General features: G+C 38.4%; 1 protein-coding gene across 2 annotated transcripts in view; it reads left to right on the forward strand.

Moving 5' to 3' along the window:
- Positions 1-494: 494 nt before the first annotated feature.
- LOC121903744 (pikachurin) overlaps positions 495-24,189 on the forward strand; it is a 28,456-nt gene continuing 4,761 nt past the window's right edge. The window contains exons 1-21 of one of the 2 annotated variants that reach the window (XM_042421082.1): positions 495-842; positions 5,712-5,821; positions 7,106-7,192; positions 8,298-8,324; positions 8,610-8,727; positions 8,838-8,973; positions 12,550-12,716; positions 16,185-16,297; positions 16,446-16,693; positions 17,229-17,416; positions 17,880-17,980; positions 18,067-18,167; positions 18,750-18,894; positions 19,130-19,319; positions 20,703-20,828; positions 21,238-21,481; positions 21,594-21,705; positions 22,427-22,543; positions 22,875-23,055; positions 23,658-23,681; positions 23,903-23,981. In XM_042421082.1, coding sequence (XP_042277016.1) covers positions 737-842; positions 5,712-5,821; positions 7,106-7,192; positions 8,298-8,324; positions 8,610-8,727; positions 8,838-8,973; positions 12,550-12,716; positions 16,185-16,297; positions 16,446-16,693; positions 17,229-17,416; positions 17,880-17,980; positions 18,067-18,167; positions 18,750-18,894; positions 19,130-19,319; positions 20,703-20,828; positions 21,238-21,481; positions 21,594-21,705; positions 22,427-22,543; positions 22,875-23,055; positions 23,658-23,681; positions 23,903-23,981 — 2,720 coding nt within the window. In that variant the 5' untranslated portion in view covers positions 495-736. Of the gene's footprint in view, positions 843-5,711; positions 5,822-7,105; positions 7,193-8,297; positions 8,325-8,609; positions 8,728-8,837; positions 8,974-12,549; positions 12,717-16,184; positions 16,298-16,445; positions 16,694-17,228; positions 17,417-17,879; positions 17,981-18,066; positions 18,168-18,749; positions 18,895-19,129; positions 19,320-20,702; positions 20,829-21,237; positions 21,482-21,593; positions 21,706-22,426; positions 22,544-22,874; positions 23,056-23,657; positions 23,682-23,902; positions 23,996-24,189 lie in introns of those variants that run through there. The other variant, XM_042421083.1, reaches the window with a different exon arrangement.

The following is a 24,189-nucleotide window of genomic DNA, read 5'->3' on the forward strand; positions in this document are numbered from 1 at the left end:
TTGACTGTGTGAAGAGTTTTGAAGATGCAGTATTGAACCATGCATGTTACCAATCGTAAAAACTGTAATTAATGGATTCATTGATGTACACACACGCACACGCACACACACACACACACACACACACACACACACACACACACACACACACACACACACACACACACACACACAGAGCGTATACTTCTATGGATTTTCTGTAGCTTGAGCGACTACCCTGCTCTGCGTCAAGACATGCTCTCCATCTGTGTCCAGTGTGCGGATTAGACGCTTATTATCCTCTTAGCTCTAAATGGCCCCACGTTCCTGCACATCGCTGTCCATCTCATCTGCTGTCTAAGACGCAGACCGGAGCTTGACACGAAAACGAGATTCATGCGTAAAAATGATCGTGCCCACCAGTCAGTTGTGCTAGTCGTTGCGCATTACGCGTGAATTGCCGGGACAACACTCTCCATCGTCTGTCAGTGTGCCTGTTGGGACACAGCGGCTGTTTGTCCGTCCAACCCACTGATCTTTTGCAGACTGTAATCTTATCAGTGTCAAACCGAAGCTGCCCTTTCCTCTCGGGCAGTTTTTTTGCCTCTCTTTGGATGGCGTTTGCGCCACAATTTGGATAAAACCGCGCTTTTATTAGAGCAAACTTTCATCGCCTTTACATTTACAGTTACCGACGCGTTTGTATTTGTGATAAAATGAACATTTGACCATTTGAAACTTGCGACCAGAAGAAGACATGGAATCTACATGTAAAGAAAGGAGTCTTTTATACTTACTTCTCTTTGCAATATTCACGGCCAACGTTTGCTTTTGTGCAAGAAGATCAAATGTTCGGAGATCTGGTAAGTTCACCAGCTAAAACCAGATTTGACATGATGTAATAATAATAATAATACTGATATTTTGGATTAGGGCACTTTTAAGTTTCAACTTGAATGTGTGTGCTCATCTGTCCATTAATTTGATTACACCAGTATTATTACAGTAAGCCTGCTTTAAAACTTTGACGCATCACATTTGAGTTATTAAATGAAAGTCTATCTTAGTGACTGTGAAGTCCTAAAAACCTACTTTGTTGTGACAAAGACTGGAATATGAATTATGAACTTCGTTGGATGCTCATCTTCAGGCAAACACATCATCATCATCATCATCATCATGTATTAATCTCCACTGCATCCATAGTCATACCTCATAAAAGTGCTTCTATAACAAAAGCTACTGCACAACACGCTCTGATTGGTGCTTTTAATCACTAAGTAGCTGCTCAAAACTGTATTTTACCTATAATCAGTGTGCTACAAATTAGTGCATGAACACTGTTTGCATGATGACAGCCACTAACCCTGTCCACGTAAACTGTAATTTTGAGACTTTGCACACAAAGCTTAATGCATTTGATGTAGGAGTGTCATGACTAATAAGGACACGGTTATAAGTTGGTGGTGTTTTTTTTCTCAAAACATTGTTTGTGTTTTAAAAAATGTGACTATATTTATTAGTCTTACAATGTGTAAATAAGTGTTGAGGAAAGAAAGAAATAAAGACAGAACCAAAGCAAACAAACAAAGGAAAATATTCAGCTTTAGACCAACAGCACGCCCATCATCAATCATACCAATGTGCTCCTTTGGGCGGAAAATCCCTGGATGTTGATTTCACCGTCTCCACAGTATCTGCTCTCTCCCCTTGTCTCTATCTGTCTTTGTTATCCTGTCACCCAGAATACTTTTTTCCATCCCTGTTTCCTGCCTTTTCCTCCTCTTTCTCTCTTTCCATCACTTCCCTTTTCTCTCACTGTCAGTCTCGCCGACTGTCTGTCGTATTTCTCCTTCATTCACTCTCTCTCGGACCCACAGGCCATAGCAGGCTGACTATTACAGCTGTCTGTCAGCACAGACTCACCACAGTCAGGACTGTAGTTCTGTCTTCATGACTGCCAGTGACATTTGTACTTGTTTTTTTGTTTTGAGGTCTTTCAGGCCTCATTCTGAAGGAAGAGAGAATGTCAACAGGGCTCGATGTCTAGATGAATCACATCAGGCCTTAAATAACAAATCTAGTGGTACTGGGAAAGGGTTAAAATTGAATGACATCTCTCCTCAAGGTGGTCTTACTTTTTCAAGAATTTGACAGCTTTATCCCCTGTTGAATTATTTATAGAATCATTCAGGAGCTTTATATTTTACACTTCACTATCTTCTGCTGCAATACACACCATAATGTGTATCCAAACTTATTAACCTTTTATGAAAATCATGCATTTTGAATGATCTGTTCTGTCGTGTCACTCAACGCATAAAACATTGTTTGGTGAAAGACGATGAAAAATGTAACCAATGTGAGAAAGTGTTTGTTTTTCCAGGAAATGACATTTTGCAGTATATCCCCTCAGATTCCATGTTCATATAGTATTCCCTGAGGCTAGTTTAAGTGCTGCATGACAGCATGTGTCTAGTGCTCATTCACTTTCGGATGATTCAGACCTGGAGAGAGCAGCACTTCCACATGACTGGCTCTCAAAGTATGACCACAGAATCAGGATGCTAGAACAGGTGTTTTTTTTCTGAAAGAAGAAATCTGACTTGAATTGATTTTTAATAAAGTAATGGCAAATGTTATAAGAACATTATTAGAATGGGCACACAGAGCTATATTAAGGTGGTGGAATGAAGGTGCTATTTTTAAGGAGGAACGAAAAGAAATTTCAAAGGAAAGTCACATAGTGGAGGTTTTTTTTGCCATCTCACAGATATCTGAGCTTTGATGGCATGTGTGTATGTGTTTGATGGATTTGGAAAAGGCCTACGATCATGTTTGCTGTGTTCTTTGTCCTGTATGAGTTGCTATTCGAGCTTTATCATCTCTATATATATCAAGAGAGAAAATGCTGTTTGTTGACATGAGAAGGGCATCCTGTTGTCTTTTTGATTGCAGCAAACATTGATCTCCAGTGTGTGTTAGAGCTGTTTGTCTATGTATGTTTGTCAGGATTAGAGTCAGTACCTCGAAGCCTGAGACAAGGAAGGTCTCACATGTCCCATTTATGTATGTAGTGGGCAATACCCCAAATTTAGTGGAGTTAAAGTTGTGTGGATTTAAAGGGGATCATGTGTTTGACCACAGATGAGGAGTAATGGTAGAAAGAATGTACTAGCTGTTGTTTTATCAGTTACTTTTTGTTCTTTTCCTCTCTTTCGATGACAAACTCAGGTCTGAGTGAGAAGTTGAGTGTATATATATATAGAGAGAGAGACACTGTTCCTCTGCACTCTTTGAGTTGCTCTGGATGCACCCACGCTGTCCGCAGGCTCAGGACTATTTCTGAATGGCCTCTTACCAACTGGTTTGGAAGGTTTGTTGTGTTATCACAATATTTGAACATCAAATTGCAAAACATGCAGACATCTCTGATTTTGTAGTTATTTTCTTTGTCCTAATAATTAAGTATCAAATTGTCCAGGACTTGAGGAGAATGTTCTTTAAAAGATGCAGTTTGCTCAGAAACTGTCTGTAGTTTTTGCAAAGAGGAGACACTTACAGGAGCAAAGGGCCACGATCAATAGAGAATCTTACTGGTCAAAAAATATCCAGATGTTCCCTGGATTTATGTCAAGATTTAGGATTTTTCAAGTATTGAGTATTGATATTTTGTACTGAGAACAATTATACACATGATGTTGTGCTGTGCTGATGGACATAAAGATGATGATTTAAGGCGTTCCCTCTCTATCTGCTCTAATTCTGTGAGTTCACTTCACCCGTGCATTCACCGGGCCACACCCCTGGGGAGATATGAATGATCAGGGAATTCAGCTGACATATTGCATTACCCGCTCCGGTGGAAGAGCGAAGAGAGAAAGGTACGAGAAAGGAGGAGAAGGAGCCGCCAGGTGAGGATTCAGGAGGACAGGAGAGAGGTCAGCAAAAAGGAGGGAGAAGAGGGGAGACGCAGAAAGGAAAGCGGAAAGGAGCAGTACAGGAGCTACATGAGATTTCAATTTACAGAGCTCTGCTTTGCTATTTTTGCTATTTTTTACTCGATTCCTATCTTTGTCTTTACCAGTGAATTCAGTTCATTTGTCACCCAGATATGAAAAGATCAGTTGTGACTAATATTTGGCTTTTCAATTAAATCCCAACGTAGTGCAGATTGTAAAAAAAAGACACAAACATTAACCTTCATTTGTAGGTAACTGTTCCATGTGAAGACAGTAAGAGATATTACATCCTTTTTACTCCTAGATCACTTTTCTGTATAAACAAATGCTAAGAGCCTGAAATCCATAATGTTCAGCTACTCAAAAAGGACCTTTTTGATTTTCTGGATATAAAAGTCACCTACAGTGTGTAGATGTTATGACATAAAATGTATGGCTAGGACAATGAGGGTCCTTGTCCACTTCTGTTTCTCCATTAAAGCCTGGTAATGCAGTAGGTCATATGGAACATTGATGATCAACAGCTCTATAGCTCTTTCACTTTCTTGCTGCTATAAGAGCCTTCTGAAGTATTTTCAGGCCACAGCTGGACACTGGAGGTGCAATCACAATCTCTTGAAGTGTCACAGAAGCACCCAGGGTTTAATAACTCATGCAATGAAAATAATGACACCTGAAGTCAGAGTTGGTTGATATTATAAGCCAGCTCATCAAGCTACAGGTTATGTCATTTCAAGTGGTGCTTTTTTCATCCCTCAAAAAGACTAAGGTGAAATATTGTGCAGGTTCTGTTCAGACTATTTGGTGAGATATTCCAACAGACTTGTTCAGATGTCACAAACAACTGACAAAGCAATGATCAATAATAGGCAGACAACTGAGTGCAACTTTGCATATGCTGAGAAATGAAATGAAAAAAAAAATCAATTTGTCTCCACAAGGATGAAGTTGAATGATTTAAGTTGTAAAGGTGTGTCCTTAAGAACTTTAATTATTATTTACTTTATAGTTATTTTAACTGTATTTTATCTTCATTAAATCTGCATTTCTCTGATATTTTGACCACTTGAGTGCAATGGAAACAAGCTGTAAACACAACATTGGCATAATATAAAGTTCACAGAGTGAATGTGTTAGCAAACAGTTGCTTATTTACACATCCAGCAGACACAAAGCAACATTAGTATTCATTCAAAGTTGTGATTTTGGACGCTTGGCGAATATAAATCTAATACTCACTGCCTTTTAGCTCTGGTTTGGTCTCCACTAACTCTTGAGTGAAATATCGGTCTCTCAGCTACTAAATATTCAGCAGCTAGTCACTAACTTTGTCAAGGGAAGTGAGACTGAACCGTAACAGGAAACTTGCGAGCAGAAAAACCAAAACAATGAGCTGAATGGTGCTAAAAAACAGCTGAGGAGAGCTGCAGACTCAGGTGATTAATCTCTATGGGTTCATTGCTGCAAGCAAAACCTTTCACATTACATGCACCATTAATTAAAAAAAATGATTAGAGCAGCTTTAACTTTTACTCTATTAGATAAGATTTAATATTTAATGCTGATCTTGCTCTCAGTTTTGTAAAATGCTACAATGCTATGATATTCTTTTACATAAAGGTCACAGACAGCCATGTAAATTTAGCATCAATTGTCTCTGGTTCATTACTCCATTGCAGATAATAAATCAAATAAACTATTTATTACCTCTGCTTTAATTTGACATATATCTTTATAACTTGTATTTTTCCCTTTGTATATCCTCTCCAGATCGTCTGAGTCCTCCATTAGACATCCAGTTGGAGACATTCAACTGCACCGCCTTCAGCGTGCGATGGAAGATGCCCCGACGACATGTTAGCACCATCACAGGATACAAGGTAGTCCCAAATTGTGACGTTGTAGTAAATAATAAAACAGACATGGCAATACAGTATGTATCATTTACATTTCAATATGACTAAGTCACAATCACTGACCTTCATGTCAGTGAAAAAGGTTTATGGCTTAGAAAGATGACTTCAGAAACCAATTTAAAGAGTCTTCTGATATTGACTGACTCACAGCTGAAAATCAAGAAAAAACACAACATATTTAGCTTTGCAATCAGTGGACTAAAAAAAAGACACACCCCTTTATTCATTTTATGTGTTCTCTCTCAAAATGCATTGAAAGGTTTTCAACCTGGAAAACATAAAAAAACACTTATCAGATGTGTCATAAATCAGATTTTTGGACACTGTATGGATGCCCATTTTCCTTTGCAAGCCATTGACGTGTGTGTCCCCCACCTCTTTTTTTCTGCTTTTAAGTGCCTCTCAAACTCACTGTCCAGCAGCATGGCCTTGAGGACCAGATTGATATTTTGACATTTCTGGTTTCTTGATTGAACCCCTTCACCGACAAATATATGCTTTTTCTGAGGCAATATAGCTTGGAAAGATGTGGTCACAAATCTTTATTTAGTGCCTTGTCAATAGACTTTTTTTGCTCCACTCGAGGCAAGCTGTGCTTCGAGCACTAAAGGGGGACTTGCTTTTCTTGGTAGACATAAGACATACATTTAGCAATATGCGATGGCAGGTTTGTATTGTAGGTATTGTGCGATGTACCTGACAGACTGCTGAATTGAAAAAAAGTCATTTAAAGAGTCTTTCCTTTCATTTTCAACTTTTAAACCTGTCCTGTTTAATTTTTAAAATATAGTTTTTTGAATAAGCTTAATACCTTACAAAAACCCTGTTTCCTTCCTTCCCTCTCTCCCTCTCTCCCTCCCTCCCACCTTCTTTCCTTTCTAGTGTTTGTTTTGAGTCAAACATTAACAAAGTGTGGATCAGTATGACAGTGTGTGCTCTGCTTTTGACCATATGTCTACACTAAGAGGATTAGTCAGCTACCTACAGTAGCTTCCCCACGACTCACAGATAAACGTGTGTGTTCATTTGGCCAATCACTTTAGAAGTTCATAAATAATCCTGTTTCCTCATAGTATTTCCTCCCCATGATGTCTTGTTTACAATGTCAAAAGACTGCCAAATCATCACCGCCATAAACTGGTTTGATTTTTTTGTAAACTACATTTACAGTGAGGCTCTGACACTTTTTCATATAAATATGTTACACATTTGTATCTTTTTCTTTGACTGTATATGTGTATGTCTCAGGTCTTCTACACTGAGCTGAAAAATGGCCGTCCATTGGATACATCCTCCATGATGGAGGTACCTCTCAGCTTGGACATGCTGACCACTGTGAGTGCAAACTGATAGTTTTTAACATGTTGCTTTTCTGTCTGTCACTTTCAGATCAGTGGCAAAGACGTATCTATTTATCCTCCAAATTAAACAACCAAATACTTTGTTTTACCATGCGCTCCAGAACGACTCATAGAATCGTTTTCTAACCTGGTGCCCCTATCAGCAGAACAACGTCAATTGTCTGTGTTTTCCAAAACTGTTTAGGCACAAAAACCACTTGGTTAGATTTAAGGAAAGATCATGTTTTGGGATTAAAATGATCAGTTTGTTAAGGTTAGAGAAACATGCAGTGTAGGTTAAACTTACTACTTAAAGTTAGGTGACCTTCCTCATCATGGCTACAGTAATAACCACAGGGTTAAGGTTAGGGGATGATTGTAGTTATGTTTTTTTTTTTTTTTTTTAAACTGTCCCAACTCGCAGTTGGAAATGTGACACTTGTAGTTGGAAACAGGAAATGAACAGCAGCCTCCTGTGGCAAAGTCAACTGCTGGGTTTTAGCCTCCGTCTACCCATCCTTATTCTAATCACTACGGTTGCTAGGTGCCACCTGTCACTCAAACGTAATTATATGTCGCTTTTGCGCAACTGACATTACAACCTATTGCATCGTTTTTCTTGGGAGGACAGTCTTGTCTATTTCCAGTATAACCACCACCAAACTGAAATCTGCTTTTAGTTTCCAATTTGGACAATGAGGGAAATCTCAGGTGTGATAGCCAACAAAATCAGCATACAGCAAGGTATGCTTTAAAAGCAGCATAAAAAAGAAGAAAATAAATAAAAACTAAATATTTAATGTCAAACAGTATGGAGAGATGGACCAATGCATTTTTGGTCCCTGTCTTTTCATTAGATTCGTTAGATTGTTTGACACTAAGAAAAATAATGCGTAAAATTAGACTTATCCTTTAATATTTGGTGACAATGACCATTAAATCCACAATCATCAAATCTTGCTAGATTTTAGAAAATCCTTTCTGTCTTTATACAAAAAGGGTGGTGGTGATGTTTTGAACTTGTTATTAAAGGTATGACTTTGTTGGAAGTCCACTGCACTCAAACATTTATGAATATTTCTGTTCTTATTTTCTCAAAGGGGCAATTTGATGGACAAGCGAGCTTTGTAAGTATCTTCTGGCACTTTTTTTGTGAATTAGACTCTGCTGATGCTCCCTTATCGCAGTTGACATTCATCGCTGAATTTGACACACTTTTCCACTCATCTCCGGAGGAAGATTCTGAAACAATCCCAAATCAGTAATTTAGTCCTCTTTCTCTCTTCCTCTACTTTCTTTCCGTCTTTTTCCTTCCTCTTCTCTACCTCTAATCATTCCCTCTAATGTGTTCTCGCTCTTTTCACCACATCCATCTTTATCTCTACCTCTTCTTCACTTCATGCCCCCTTTAGGATGTGGAGGTTGGTAACCTAAGGGTGAACACTAAGTACAGGGTCAGCGTTGGTGCGTATGGTTGGGCGGGGGAGGGTAGACCCAGTATGCCCAGAGACGTCAGCACCGCCTCACATGGTAAGAATATGTGAGTAGTAGGAATCCATTTTACTGCTGATGCTATTATTCCTACAGTGATATTTGCTTTTATCTGTCTGTTTTAATTTAATTTCTCTCTCTGCCATTAGAAATGTGTATGCCCCCGTCACCCCCTACTCAGCCTGTTGTCATGGCTGTATCTGACACAGAACTGGCGTTGTCATGGCAGCAAGGGGAGAGCGAGGGAAGCGCACCTGTCCTTCACTTCCTGGTCGCTTACATCAGGTCAGTCATAATTGATTAATCAGCTGAAAATAAGACATTGATGAAGCTTTGTGTTTATTAAACCAACCATTTGAGATCTCAGCAGTACAGCTGGTGTCTAGGGATGTGCAGAGAGCCCAGTATTTGTATTTGTATCTATATTCGTTGAGGCAGCAAAATTATTTGTATTTGTATTTGAATAAAAGTCGAAAGAGGCTTAAAAAGCCTGTTTTTGTTTTTATTATGCTTTTAAGTTTAGAAAATTTAAGTGTACAATAAGTGTTTATGAATAAACAACCTAGCAGGTGGATGTGTCTCCCCTTGTTGAGACCTGCTGATAGACGTAACAGCGGAGCAGAGGAGAGAGACTGAGATAGTGATGTAACCTGCAATCTGGTATTTGATATGTTTTGTTTTTTTTCTTCCCGAAAACAAATAATTAAAAAAAATATTTATATTAAACAAATATTTGTAAAATAAAAACACTATTTGTGCTTTGCCAAATAACGTATTACATCACGTCAGTACATACAGATATGTTCTCAGGTATACATATGAGGACACACACACACACACACACACACACACACACACACACACACACACACACACACATATACACACACACACACACACACACACACACACACACACACACACACACACACACACACACACACATATACTGTACATATATGTCAGCCACATACAGACACAATCAAACCAACCCATATGGACACTTAGGTGAAGAGCAGTGTGGAGTGGCCACATCATGGAAGGAATGAACAGGCCTCAGTGAAAAGCCTTGTTCTATCACTGGCTGTCTGAGGAAAAAGACAAGACTGATGTGTTTAATTGTCAGTCTGTTCATTCTCTTAAATGATGAATCATTGGTCTTTAGACAAAACTTGATGAAGAGGGCAATTTAGAGAGCTTTTTTTCTCAGAAACCTTGGTGGGTCCGTTATCACAAATACATGTTGTGTGAGCAAGGATCGATCAAACCCAAGTTCTAGTGATGATTCTTATATTTCGAAAGACACCAAGTATGCAATATATGTGTAATGAATGATACAAGACATGTAGAATTTTATATTGGATGCAATGGGGCAGCCACTAAAATAATGTTATTTGAAAGAAATAGTAAAATCAGCTTTCTTGCCGATAGTTTGATGAGATGTTTAACACCACCCTCATGCCTGTATGTGAAATATGAAGCTACAGCCAGCAGGTAATTAGCTCAGTTTAGCACAAAGACTGGGAACAGGGGGAAACAGCTAGCTGTTCAAAAGTTCAAAAATACGCCTGCCAGCAGTGTTTATTTTAGCACCTGATTTTATATTAAGCTTTAGTCTTTTTGATTTGATTTTTGTTAATTTTAGTTCAGTTTTTTGTCAGGCATTTTTGGCTTGCAATTCTAATTTAAGCTTTTCGAGGCTACAGTTGTCACCATTTTTGTTGTATACAATTAACATGGTTAATTAAATAAAGTGTTGTTCTCATCTATGGTGAGGTTAGTGAGTCCACATCACTCTGTTCTGCAGTAATACAACAGACTGACTCTCCTCAGTATATCCAGTAGTCATTTTGTAACTCTAGCTGTTTGGGCAGACCCGCTCGCTCTCTGTTGTGGTTGCGTTACCACAGTTACCTGTGCTCTCATTTGTTCACTAAAATATTATTTATTGTCTGGGTTCAGCTTGAGAGGAGGAATTAAAAGGTTGGATAACCTAACGATATGGAGGAAGATTTAGATAGTTGACTGCCGATATCAATCTTGGAACTTACTCATTCCTTTTGACAACAACACTAAAGGTAGCCAACTGAAAATAACATTAATATTACATCCACATCCGCAGAGCATTACTTTAGCTTACCTTTTTATAAATGTTGGCGTGCTGTCTGTATGCTTTCATAGTTTGTCCAGCTGTTTTGTTGCAGCTTCTTGTCTGATTCTCAGTGGATTGTAGGTGAAATTAGTCCATAAATCCAGTTCTTCAAGACTTTGCATTAAACATGGATTAATTCATTTGTCCATTTGTCTATCTTTCACTGAAGTTTTTATTCATTGATGAAAAATGTAATACATTTCGTCATAGTTCTTAGTTTGAAAAATTATTTTTTTATTTTGTTTTAGTCTCGATTTCGTTGTGAAAAAAAGGTTGTCATTGTTTTTCTTGACGAAATTAACACTGTCTATCAGTACTTCCAAAGTTTACAAATTAACATGTGAAATCTCATTTTTTTTTAAATTTCAAACAAAATATAAAAAGACAATTTGTAGTTTCATAAGGAGTTGTGTGCTGGACCTGTTTCTTGGTGATCAGCAAATGGATGTGGTGACTTACTGTCACCTCTGAGAGGTTGTCAAACTGTGGTTCTGGCATGTTTATTAAACAAAATACTAATGAAGCCTTGTACTAAGAGATAATCAGCTCTAAATTGTTGTTTTTTCCTAAACTTTCACAACCAGACCGTGTGCATTCACTCATTGCCACTTAATACAGAAAACAGAATGCTCTTTCACGGTTAATTTCGTGAGCCCTTTGCTGGTCTGTTCAGTGTATTGACTAAAGTTTTGACATGGGGGTCAGTTGGGACATGAGAAAAGAGGGAATCTTACTCTCAGAATAGTTTTCTCTGTCTAGATTTTACAGTAGCTGGCAGGCTCGCATACAAAGACATACACACACATACAAAGGACCTTCCATGTCTAGACAAGTCTTCAGGCTGCAATGTCAAGGAAGTTGAGGTCAGAAATAATTTTCCAGGAATCATCTGATGATTTGCCAGACACAAAGTCAAAAAGGCAGATTGGGTTGAATAATGCTTGATTACAAAAACAGACATATTGAAAGAAACAAGCAAAGTTTGTAAAGATAAAAAAGGAAACAAACATAAAAAGCAGAATACTGTTGCTCTTGATGGTGCAGAGTGCAACTGAGCAAAGAGATGAAGGCAGACAAACTGTCACTTACTGTGAGAGAGTAGACATGAATCGGTGGCTGTTTTTGCATGCGGGGGCTTTTTCGACACAAAAGAGCCATCTCAGAGGCAAATCTTTCTCCCCTCACATCAAAAGAGGCCCTGCTGAAGAGAGACATTGAGCGGTGTGAAGATGGCTCTATTCAACACATAGTTGTGGCTCCAGACACCCAGAATCTGCACATGACTAGATGGCAGCTCCAGATTGAAGTTGGATATGATAGGCAGAAAAAGTAAAGTTCATGAGTTCATCTTTTACTTTTTGTTTTGCTTCAGTTGCTTTAATTTCTCATTAAAATGGAAAATAATGTTTTGAGACTGAAATAGCTCAATCAGTTGCTTGTTTTGTTTGAAAAGCTTCCAGCATTTTTATCTTTGAAATATTTAACATTACAATCTCTAGTGACTGTACTCTTTGCAATTTGTTATAGACATTTTCATATATATGACGCCTGTATATACATCTGAACTTTGAAAAATCATTCAAAGAAAGAACATTTCATCATCCTCAAAGCAATTGCTTGATTTTTACTTGAGAATGTTTTAAGCATCTTTATTTGAACTTTAATTATTATTCATATTATTATGTCTTTCTATGTTTTGTTGTTCACAGGCCAGAAATGGACACGGAGTGGACGTATATTCGTGAGCCCATTGAGACTAACTCCATGGTGCTGAAGGGATTAATACCAGAAACAGAGTACCAGTTTGTTGTCAGGGCAGTCAACGTGCATGGAGTCAGCCCACCCAGCCACATCAACAACCCTGTGCGCACTCTCGGTGAGGCCCAATTTTGATCTCCGAATCAATATGCCAATGCGACAACCAACAAAGTTTAGTTCCAGCTCCATTGTTAGTCTAATTTCTACCACATTTCAAAACAAAGAGAGTTACAATTTAGTTTCAACTCTTCACCCGCACAGATCTTAACTTTTTTTTTTGCGTCACCAAAGTCACCCTCACAATAAAACTTTTACTATGTTTATCCACACTGCAAAAACCTCAACGTTACCGTGGAGACAGTCATGTTTTTCTCCCAACAGTGTGAGGGCATGATAAGTTTCACCAACCGTATTTCAAAATTCTGTCAAATTTCGTTAAATTTCAGTATTTACAGAGGACAACAACGCGTAAAGATGACTATCAGCGCTTTATTCTGTCCTGCAGAATGTGTAAACTTTACTCTATCAACACATTTGAGCTTTTTCTACCTGCCAAACTCTTTTTAATGAATTCATATGTCTAACAATCTAAATGAAAATATGAAGCTGATAATTTTTGTTTTGGAGACACTGGAGCATATTTTTGCCATTATTAAGGTGTTGTCACAAGTAATTCCACGACAAATTGATCAAAAATCAACATCTTGCAATGTTTTGTGTACTTTTTCCAATTTTTTTTCAATTTGGCAATATTTTCTTTTTTTTTTTGTTAGTCTTTGGTAGAATCACAAATCCTCCTCAACTGATCTTGTAAGAAACACCTCTAAATTAGAAATGAATAGAAAAAACTGAATCAGAAGGTTTTGACACACTAACACAATGTTCTGCCTGACAGTTTGCGTCTCTCAACATTTGCTTGAATGTAGGACAGCACCTGCCAGTGTGTCAGTGGGTTTTTTCTGACTGCAGCCTTGGATGATGCAGATATAGAGTCATTTACTTTATTATTTTTGATGTAGTCAGCTGCTGGTTGTGCGTGGGGGAGGGGGGGAGGGGGGATGGGGGGGGTTGGGACTGATTGATATTAAAACACACAAACACACACACATACTCACAGGTGTGTGCGAGATACAGTATATACACATACGAACAGCAATAGCAATGTCTTAATGGATCAACGATCATGACATTCAAGCAATTTACCTACAGATTTGTGGACATAATGTTGTGCGTGTGTGTGTGTGTGTGTGTGAATGCAGGGGTATGACAGTAGACTATACATGACTATTAAAATTACACAGCTGTGTAGACACAATCACATTATTCTGAGTTTATTCTGTGACCCACAGATCACTCCGCTGACTCTAGAAAGCCTGCTGCTTCACATACTATGTTAGCTGTCAAACTGTCGTAAACCTGATTGAATTAAGTACCTTAAGTCCTGCAAGACTGGTCAGACAGAGTGCTAGAGAGACAGACAGTGAAAAAGCTAATATAAGAAAGAAGCTGTCCAGAATAAAGTCAATGAAAGTTACATGAGACGCAACAAAATGAGCCGGTTAGAAAGAGATGGAGAGACAGACGGACGGAAAAACGATGAGTTAGAGAAGCGTGGTTTCTCAGCAGGGGATAAAAGCGGGTTATGTCCGAGTCTCATCAGACAGGATTAAGGACGGGATGCCAGACCCCTGCTCTCCCCATCCACACCCCTGATGGATGCACACACACAAATACACACACATACACACACACACAATGCAATGCTGCTTGAGTGAACAGCAGGGATGGGCTTGACTGACTGACATACTTTTCTTGTCGCTCTCTCGGAGACAGTTCTTGTGTGTGTGTGCGTGTGTGTGTGTGTGTGTGTGTTTATAGTGGTTTTTACACAGGGTGGTATGGATTGAGGGGGATTGTTACACAACAGCAGATTAGTTTGCTGAGGGCTTTTTTGGGCATCCCCCCCCTCCTGTATGCCAGCGCTCAGTATTCAGGATTTAATGTCATTAGGCTGCGCTAATTAGCACTTTAAATCTTGGCATCCATTCAGGCTTAAAAGTCAAGTTTCTATGAGGACTTTGATTACTATAACAGAATACTATCCATATAAGCTGTCTAATATCACTCCACAACTATCAAATATATTTCAATTCTCAAACTCGCTTAACAGCATAGTGAACTTACCAGCATTTGTTACTGTATGATTAGGATTGATGGGGAGGTGGGAGAGCAAGCAGACAAGAGGGAGGGGATGTTGTTATGTAAGCTAAGATTAAGCTTTCCGAAGGTAGAGTGGATGGTATGTTGAAACACTGAAATTGTTGTTCCAAAGGACATTTTGAACATATCAGATAATAGTATCCTCAGTCTAGCAGTATTTTGTTTATTTACACACACAAATATGTATAATGTACTTTGGATTCAAAAGTAAATTCTATATATTATCTTATATTGTCCAACAAATACTGTATCTGTCAAATGTATAACAGCACAATATAGACTGTACTGTCCGGGGTCTATCTGAACAAGAGTTAGTCAAGTTCTATTCAACTATTTTTATGTGTGAAACTTTCAAAACTTATCAAGGTGCCTGGTCAAATATATACCATATGTTGGTTTCTTTTTTTGCAATGGTAATCGCAATAATAGCTAACCAAGAAGTTTGTCCCATGCTGGGCTCACCGTATTCACTGTCTGGCTTTGTATTTGTGTGTTATGAGCTGCCGCTCTGTATCGAGGAGACACTTTTCAGTACGTGGTGCAGCAGCCTGGGTACAGGCTAACAGGTAGACCCACTGTGTCTGTGTCCTGTGAACATTAGTACATCATCAGTCAAATATGATAACATTCACCATGATCATTCATCAAGGAGGAACAATCATAACCATCGTACAACACCCACAGAATCTCTCCAGTGAATGGGAAAATAATTTTTGTTGTGGCCATATTCATTTTGCTGTCACTCAAATAAAATGGCATTACACATGATGGTGATACTGCAAATACAACATGGAGGGAAAGTCACAACCTGTACCATTGGTGGTCCTTTTTATTCCAACAGATGCAGTAACTAATTTTAAGAAAACTGTTTTCAATTGTGGAAATTAGTCTGGTCTAGTAGCCAATTGGATGGAAATCCAAAAAGTTAATTTGAAGTTGTTGTCACTCAGTTTTGACACAGCAAACAGTCTGCTGTACTATTGTACAAGAGCAGCCAATTTTTTAGTGAAGTCTATTTTCTCTAAAACTTTCCTCTGGATTCAGATTGTTTTCAGTCCATATAATGTATGATATGAATGACAAATGACAAGCAATTAAAACTGTCACCATTACAATTCATCAAAGCAATGGAAATTTCATTGTACAAAGAAAATATCAAGTAAATGTATTTACAGTATCACTTTCACAGTTTTTTGTATTCTGATTTTGTCAATCTTTGACCAGCATTGAGTTTATTTAACTCTTGATGTGTATTTAATCATTTAACCAACTCAAATCATTTCCCATCTCATCTTTTTTTACTGTCATCAATGAATGTAACTTGTAATAACCTTCATCTAACAGTCATCATCGATAATCACAACAGGTGCATCAGAAGTTGGCAGTGGTGATTACGGGCGTTACATCACAGATCTGGGGAGCAAAGACGAGGATGGCTTTGACATTGATGACTCTGATTATGATATCTTCATTGAAGAAGTAAGTTCTTATGTGCATAACATTGCAAATCAAATCAAACAGACAATGTATTTCATATTAGCTTCTTCCTTAACACATTAGTGGGAAAAAAGCAACACCTGTATTAATTTCATCTTGTTTTTTTCTACTTTCTTTATTTTATTCTTAGTTGAAGCCATTCCCAGGTATCAATCAAGACAACAGGAAATCACAGCTCCGTTCACGCTCTGGTCCACCGTCTGGTCAGAACGTTGTTTACCGCATGAACACAATTGCTCCTCCTAACGTTACTGCCCCTTCAGCCTCCTCTACCACCTCGTCCGTCTCCCAAGTCTTCACAGATCTGGTCTTTTCAACCACCTCAGAGCCAAGTAACACACGTGACACCACAACTACTGCCTCCCTTACCACTACAAGGTAAGATGTACCGTAAAAACCTTCTCATGATAGTGATATATTTGTTGTACTGAAGGAATCTGTTTTAGAATGAAAAAAGATGTCAGTATTGGAGGCGGTGACGGCCTCTCTCTTATAGGCAAAGTTCAAAATTTACAGGAGAAAAATAAAAAAATATTTCGGCAAAATCACTCTCCCTCTTGCACTTTCATTGCTAGATTGCTGTCTTTTCCACCTTTCTGCTTTCCCCTAAAAGCCACCTACAATTAGATTTTTTCATGCTTTTCCACTTAATTATTTGATAAAGATGGTGTTTGGAGTAGTGAAATGTCACATCAAAAGTTGTTTTTCTGGTTGTGATGTACAGTATCATTAACTGGATCAAATGTAGAGTGGCCTGACTACTGCTGCCATTACATTTGGGTGAACATTTTGCTTTTGCATGGTTGATTCTTCCCCTAAACCACAGAGGAAAAGAGATATCTCTTAGGAAAAGGGACAATTTAAAAATTCAAATGTGGACAGAAATTAAGTTTTTTTTTCTGATCCATCTCAGCACCACTTTGCCCGCGACCACTCCCACCCCAACTATGTCCCCCTGGAAGGGTGAGGTTCCTCGTGTGTATGACCTCACCTGCGATGATACCGTGTGCCCCCCCGATAGCTTCTGCCTCAGTGACTATGACAGCGGAGGCTCACGCTGCCACTGCAACCTCGGACGAAGAGGGGACACTTGCTCTGAGGGTGAGAGTAGCATACAGTAGTTGGATCTCTGTTTTACCTAATTTTATCTTTGTTTTTGTGTAGAGTTGCAATGAGTAGACAATCAATCAGATGCCAACTATTAAATTAATTGCCAACTATTTTGATAATTGATATTTTGATTCATTCTTTAAGAAAAAAATGTCCAAATTCTCTGATTCAGCTTCTCAAATGTGACTATTTTCTGGTTTATTTAGTCTTCTATGATAGTAAACTGCCCATCTTTGAGTTGTGGGCTGTTAGTCTGGACAAAAGAAGACATTTGAGGATGTCATCTTGGGCTTTGGGAAAAACATTTTAAGTTTTAAAAGTTTGAAACAAACGCAGCTACCATCAAATGGACAATACACGTGTCTTTTGTACGCTTCATGACAGTTTTAGTAAAAGAACTCAGCAACCACCAGTACATTTATAATGTTTTCATCCTTCTTCTGTTCTTCTTCAGTGGTATCGTTGAACTTTCCCAGGTTCTATGGCTACTCCCACATGACCTTTGAACCCTTGAAGAACTCCTACCAGACCTTTCAGATCTCTTTGGAGTTCAAGGTGAGGCGCTGTGTAGTTTTTACCCAACTGAGTTCTGTCTTTTGCAACGGCAAACACGTCTTTCAAACAGTTTGTCTCTTGTGCAGGCAGACTCTGAGGATGGCTTGCTGCTGTACTGCGGTGAGAATGAACATGGACGTGGAGACTTTACCTCTTTGGCCCTGGTACGAGGCAAGCTGCACTACAGGTGAGGAACAGTGACAGAAACTTTGGACGTCCAGGTTTTTTGACAGGAAATAAAGGCAGCATGCCACCAAGTTCCAAATACAATATCTATGTTGTTTTTTTAAACATAATGTTAGCTTTCAGCTGGTAAAATAAAACTTATGTAAAAAAAATCTTTTTTTAATACCCCTTTAAGAAAGTTTAAGGAGTCACATACAAAAACTGCCAAAAAAAACATCTTATAGGGGTCATAAACATAAAACTGATGGCAGAGGTAACATTTAATTTTGTTTCACTGCATTCAGATCTTAGTTAGAGTTAAAATGAATTTTAACTGACATCTAGGATATTTCTATCTGATTTAAAGTAGCATTTAAAAAATATGGCACTGTGAATATTTTACTAATTCAAAGAAATATTTTAATAAAAAAATACAAAATATACATGTGTGCATGTGATGCAGGTAGGAAAAAGTGTTCTACTAAATTTAAACAGGTTTAGTGAGAGTTTTAAGGGGACGATTTGAATGAAAAAGGTTAAGACTATATATATAACTTCTGCTTTTTACAGCATTATTTTCATAAATTGTTCTGTTTTCCTTCAGGTTTAACTGTGGGACAGGAGCAGCGCAGATCATCAGTGAGAGTCGTATTATTGTTGGTCAGTGGCACACAGTAACCGCCTTCAGAGACGGTATGAGTGGCTGGCTCCGATTGGACAATGACAACCCCATATCTGGTCGTTCACAGGTAACAATAACACAAACAAAAGATCAAATTAAAGGTATTACTATTATTACCCAATATTTTGGTAATATCGGCCCGTACTTCACCTGTTACATGTTATTATGACAAGATGTTTCATCTATAAGACTGTTGGCTTCAGTCAATTCAGGACGCAGATTGGCTTTAAAAGTATTGAAGAGTGTGGTCAGAGTTACTGACGATGAAGTACATTTTGTTCTCTTCACACTTGCTCTTTCAGGGCCAGTACACTAAAATCACTTTCCGTTCCCCGCTGTATGTGGGTGGATCCCCGAGTACTTATTGGCTGGTCAGGGCGACAGGGACAAATCGTGGCTTTGTAGGGTGCATTCAGAGTCTGACCATCAACAACAAGGCTGCAGACATCAGACCCTGGCCTCTGGGCAGAGCTCTGAGTGGCGCTGATATAGGTGAGAAGGCATGTGTGTACGTGTGAGTTTGTGTAATGAGTGTTATTTCTCTTTGGCTGTTGCTGCTGGTATAATGCTCCGGTACTTCTCTCGGGTTTTGGGGCTCAGTCATATAGTTTAGCAGCTTCAGAGTCACTGCTGCTGTGTAAGAAGATCCACGGGTCTCTGTGTGATCCTGAAAAATCAATTTGGACTTCTGGCATTATTACTTGTGATTACGTTTGAGGCCATTTTCTTAATTTGGATGATAACATGTTTATTTATCGCACAACCTAGTGCAATTGACATTTCACTTTATTTAAAATGTAAATTAGAGCTGCAAGGCCTTTTAAAATGTTTACTTAATGTTTATTTGTATGGGGGCAAGTATATAGCATGAACCTATGTCACATACCAGAGCATTTATAGACTGTGTGCTTTTAAAATACATGAAACTCAACAGTAAAATACTGAAACTGTACAAGACTTAACAATACATATGCACACATTACAACAATTATAAATCATCATATGAGGCTTGATTGTTGTAGATGCTGCTTGTGACCAAGAAGTAACACAATAACTTAAATGTGAAAAGATCATGGAGTGCATAAAACTATTTGCAGTACGATATAGTAAACAGTCTCTACTCTCTCTGAGTCTAAATGTGTGTAAGTTTGCTTTTGCAACCTTGCTCACTATTTAAACATGCTTCTCAAATTTTAGGTGGGGATCTAACATCAGGCCGAGATATTTTACTGACATATGGTATACAATGTCACAATGAAAGGGAAACTTTTTTATTAAGCTTTCGCCAATTTAAAGAAGGAAACAGGCATGTATGACAAATTATGGCTTCGCAGAGGATTCTGCAAAACATGATTTTCTAAATGCTTTAAACTCAAATTATTAGTGGCAGGAAAAATAAAAAAATGGGTTGAGAGGAACATAAAATAGCTGTTATTCTTTGATTTAGTACTGTTATTTTGATGCCAAAGATGCAGTCTGGGCTCCAAAATCAAATGATTAGAGATTACATGTCAGTAAGACAGTCAAGTTAACAATTACAATTTATGTGTGTGTTTGTCTGGGGTCTATGTGTATTACTTTTGTATGAGTGTTACCATACTGTGTCATTTATCATGTTATATGGCTATAAATTCAAAAAGGTGCTCAAGATGGGATGCAACTTGTCAAAAAAAAGATATTTTTTTTTGAATGATTTCTCAGCTCATACTTCTTCATATTTCTTCCCTGCACACTCTACCTGGTATTGGATCGTGTAAACTCATAGACAAAACTAAATCACTGAATTGTATTTGTTGACTAATGCATGTTTTTCCATTTACCTGTATGGATAGCTGAATTTGTCCTAATCAGTGTGTCTTTGCTCCGCTGTGCCAGGTGAGTGCAGCGAGAGTGTGTGCGACCTGGTCAGCTGTGCCAATGGCGGCGTCTGCTTTGCAAACCGCGCTGATGGCTACATCTGCTTGTGTCCACTCGGTTTCAGAGGAGCACTTTGTGAGGAGAGTGAGTCAACACTTTTTTTCTCGCGCACATACTCACAAGACACACACCCACACTCGTGTTTTGTTTACAAGATGGGTTTTGTACCTCTGTGAGGGTAGAAAGTAAAGCCCTTTTGTAGTTTCTTCTTACTTGATGGCTGTCATAGATTGTCACACAGACCTTTTAAAGGTAATTACTGAACAGTTGAGTGCAATATGGGGGAAAAATGGTTGAGATGAGGATTATTATTTCTTATATAAAGCAAACAGGATTGATTGCATGTCAGACCAGCTTTCAATACAACACTCCACTCTTTTTCTCCTCCCCATGTCCTTTCTCTCCATTTTTGTCTGTTCTCATGAGCTTCTTTTACTTTCCTCTTAATCATCGTAGTGCTAACACCTCTTCTTTCCACTCTCCAACTCCTCAGGTTTCTCACTGTCCTCGCCACTCTTCAATGAGACAGTGTTTTCATATGCTGTCCTCCCGTGGCCTCAGACCTCTCAGAGTTACCTGTCCTTCATGGAGTTCGAGCTGACGTTTCGGCCGTCAATGCCTGACGGGGTGCTGCTGTACAGCGATGATGCAGGCAGCGGAGACTTCCTGGCTATCAACCTGGTGGACAGATATGTAGAGTTCAGATTTGACTGTGGCTCTGGAGGTGCTGTAATAAGGTACTAGACTGATGTGCTCTCTCTCTATTCTCTGTCTCTGTCACTTTCCCATAGCTGTTATATTTTCTAACTAGTACTACTAACATGTTGTATGTGACAATCTGTGCTATAGGAGTGAGGAGCAGATCAGTCTGGACGCATGGCATGAACTGAGGGTGTCTCGCACAGCAAAGAGTGGTATCCTTCAGGTGGACAGCCAGAGGCCGATGGAAGGAATCGCTGAGGTATTTTGCATCTCTGCGTTGCTGCACTGTTGTGATTTTTGGCCACTGGGGGGCAGAAAGACTTCACAACAAACTTGTAGCAGCTGATCCCTCATATACATCTTTCAGTTCTTAGGGCTAATGTGTTAACAGACATTTAACAACAGTCTAAAATGTGTTAACAGACATTTGTCTAATTACACATTTAGCAGAATCAAAGCAACATTGGTGTCTCACTGGAGTCACCAGTTGAATGTCCAACATTTACTCACGTTTTAAACTTTGTTTGGTCCTCTAACTCCTGTGTTATAGAGTTTTTATTTACATGTTTTACAGAGAAGACCCTTTATATTCTGTGCTGAATTTGCTATTTTAATATTCCCTTGCTTATTAAACATCTTGTACCAAACAGAACACACAAAGCACAGTTTTTGCAGTGGGTTGCAATAATAAATACAGACAAAATGTCAACTTTTGTTTTTCCATTTACCCAAGAGTATTCTTAGTTTAATGACTATCTGGTCAAATGTGAATTCTTAAGAAATTCAAGATGAAGCTCACAGGTTTTAGCATGGATTTTGATATGAAACTCCCCTATGAAGACAGAATGGCAGGAATTAACCTTTAACTTCCTTAATGGCAAAACAAATATGATCACCTGCATTTATATGAGATAACTAGATTCATGTAGTGAATGGTTGATGTAATTAATCAATATCTCTCTGTTCTATTGACCCTGCAGGGAGCTTTCACTCAGATTAGCTGCAGTTCACCTCTCTATATTGGTGGAGTACCAGAATATGATAAAACCAAGAGGACAGCAGGTGTGATAAAGCCCTTCACTGGAACTATTCAGAAGGTATTTCCGCACACTAACACCTGTATTTTAACATTAATGTGAAATCATTTGGTGATTATTATTTTGATATTGTTAAGTGAAGATTATTGTTCATGAACTGATTTCAAATCACTCACACTGCATGGCAATAAATACACAGCAAAAAGTTCATTTTTAAGTCATAATACTTTATTCTTTTACATCAGTATATGTCAGTAAACACAAGGCTTATATCGTCTCAACAGGCACAAAACTGACAACTATGACAAATGTCAGGTTGACTTTTTATAACCTCTCCTCTTCTTTGTCCTCCCTCTTTTCTCTGTCTGTCTCTTTGCCCTTTGCTGCCCAGTTGATACTCAATGATCGCACCATCCCAATAACAGCTGGCTCCGCTGGAGGGGTCAATGTAGCCAATTCTGCACATCCATGTGTGGAAAGCCCCTGTGCCAATGGAGGGACCTGCAGGCCAAAGTGGGATGGATATGAGTGTGACTGCCCTCTAGGGTACGATGGCAGGCACTGCCAGAAAGGTCTGTTGCACTATGAACTACCGTTTATATGTGGACTACTATCTCCTTGGGGTTATTTTTTTGTTGTAAACAGCATGTAACTAATAATTTTATAAAACAGGCACATTTTTCATGGTTGGTTTGGTGGTTGAGTTTATACAATTGGCAGTACATCCACAGGTTGATGGTGATGCACTGTGAATAGAGAGCATCAGGGATCAAATGATACTTTCAAAGATTATGTTTTATAGATTGATGCTATATGTGCCTTTATGGCTAGGAAGAAGTAAAAGTTTGTTTTTGGCTTGTCTATTTTTTGTAGAGTAACTATAATAACTATAAACTCAGTGGTCTGTGAGTTTAGTAAATACCAAGAGCAGAACTTGGAACTTAATAAAAAAATCACATAAATTCATGATAACAATGCTTAATGCATGATCTATATTGTTTATGTATAATATATGGCTTTAATGGCATGATCTTTAGCATGACCTTTCCTCCTCTCAGATTAAATGTGTGTTTTCTTTCTCTTATCATGTAAGGTAATATAAAATAATGTACTGGACAACTTAATCCCTTAATCCCATCTATGCCTTCTCTGTTTTAATGCCTTCACTGAGCAGAGTGTGGAAATTACTGTTTGAACAGTAAGTTTTCTTGTATACATTTATATCATAAAGTAGATACTGTTTGCTTAAGAAATACTAACCTGTCATCAATTTTGAAAACGCATACCTCTTTCCTACCTACATTTCCCTTTACTGCGTCATATTTAGTCTTCTAGTTTAGAATGAGCCAGTAGATATACATGTTGATGGTGCCACCTTGTGATGATATGGAGTAAGTGCATTTTTTTTAATCTTCCCAGCTGTGACTGAAGCTATTGAGATCCCACAGTTCACTGGTCGAAGTTACCTGACCTACGACAACAGAGATATTCTCAAAAGGTTGGTATTGGAAGGTGTGTGAAAAAAGGGATTTTTAGTGTCTGGCAGTATTTCCTGTTTGAGTATTTAAAGGCCATTTTAATCTTGTCTTATTTTAAACTTAATCTTGACTGTGAATACTAATTCTCTGTATTACATTGACATATATATATATACACACACACACAGACACAGGCAGACACACACACTGTGTACATTTTTTACTGAA

This window comes from Thunnus maccoyii, chromosome 9 (genome assembly GCF_910596095.1).
Source record: "Thunnus maccoyii chromosome 9, fThuMac1.1, whole genome shotgun sequence".
In the NCBI taxonomy this organism is placed as follows: Eukaryota; Metazoa; Chordata; class Actinopteri; order Scombriformes; family Scombridae; genus Thunnus; species Thunnus maccoyii.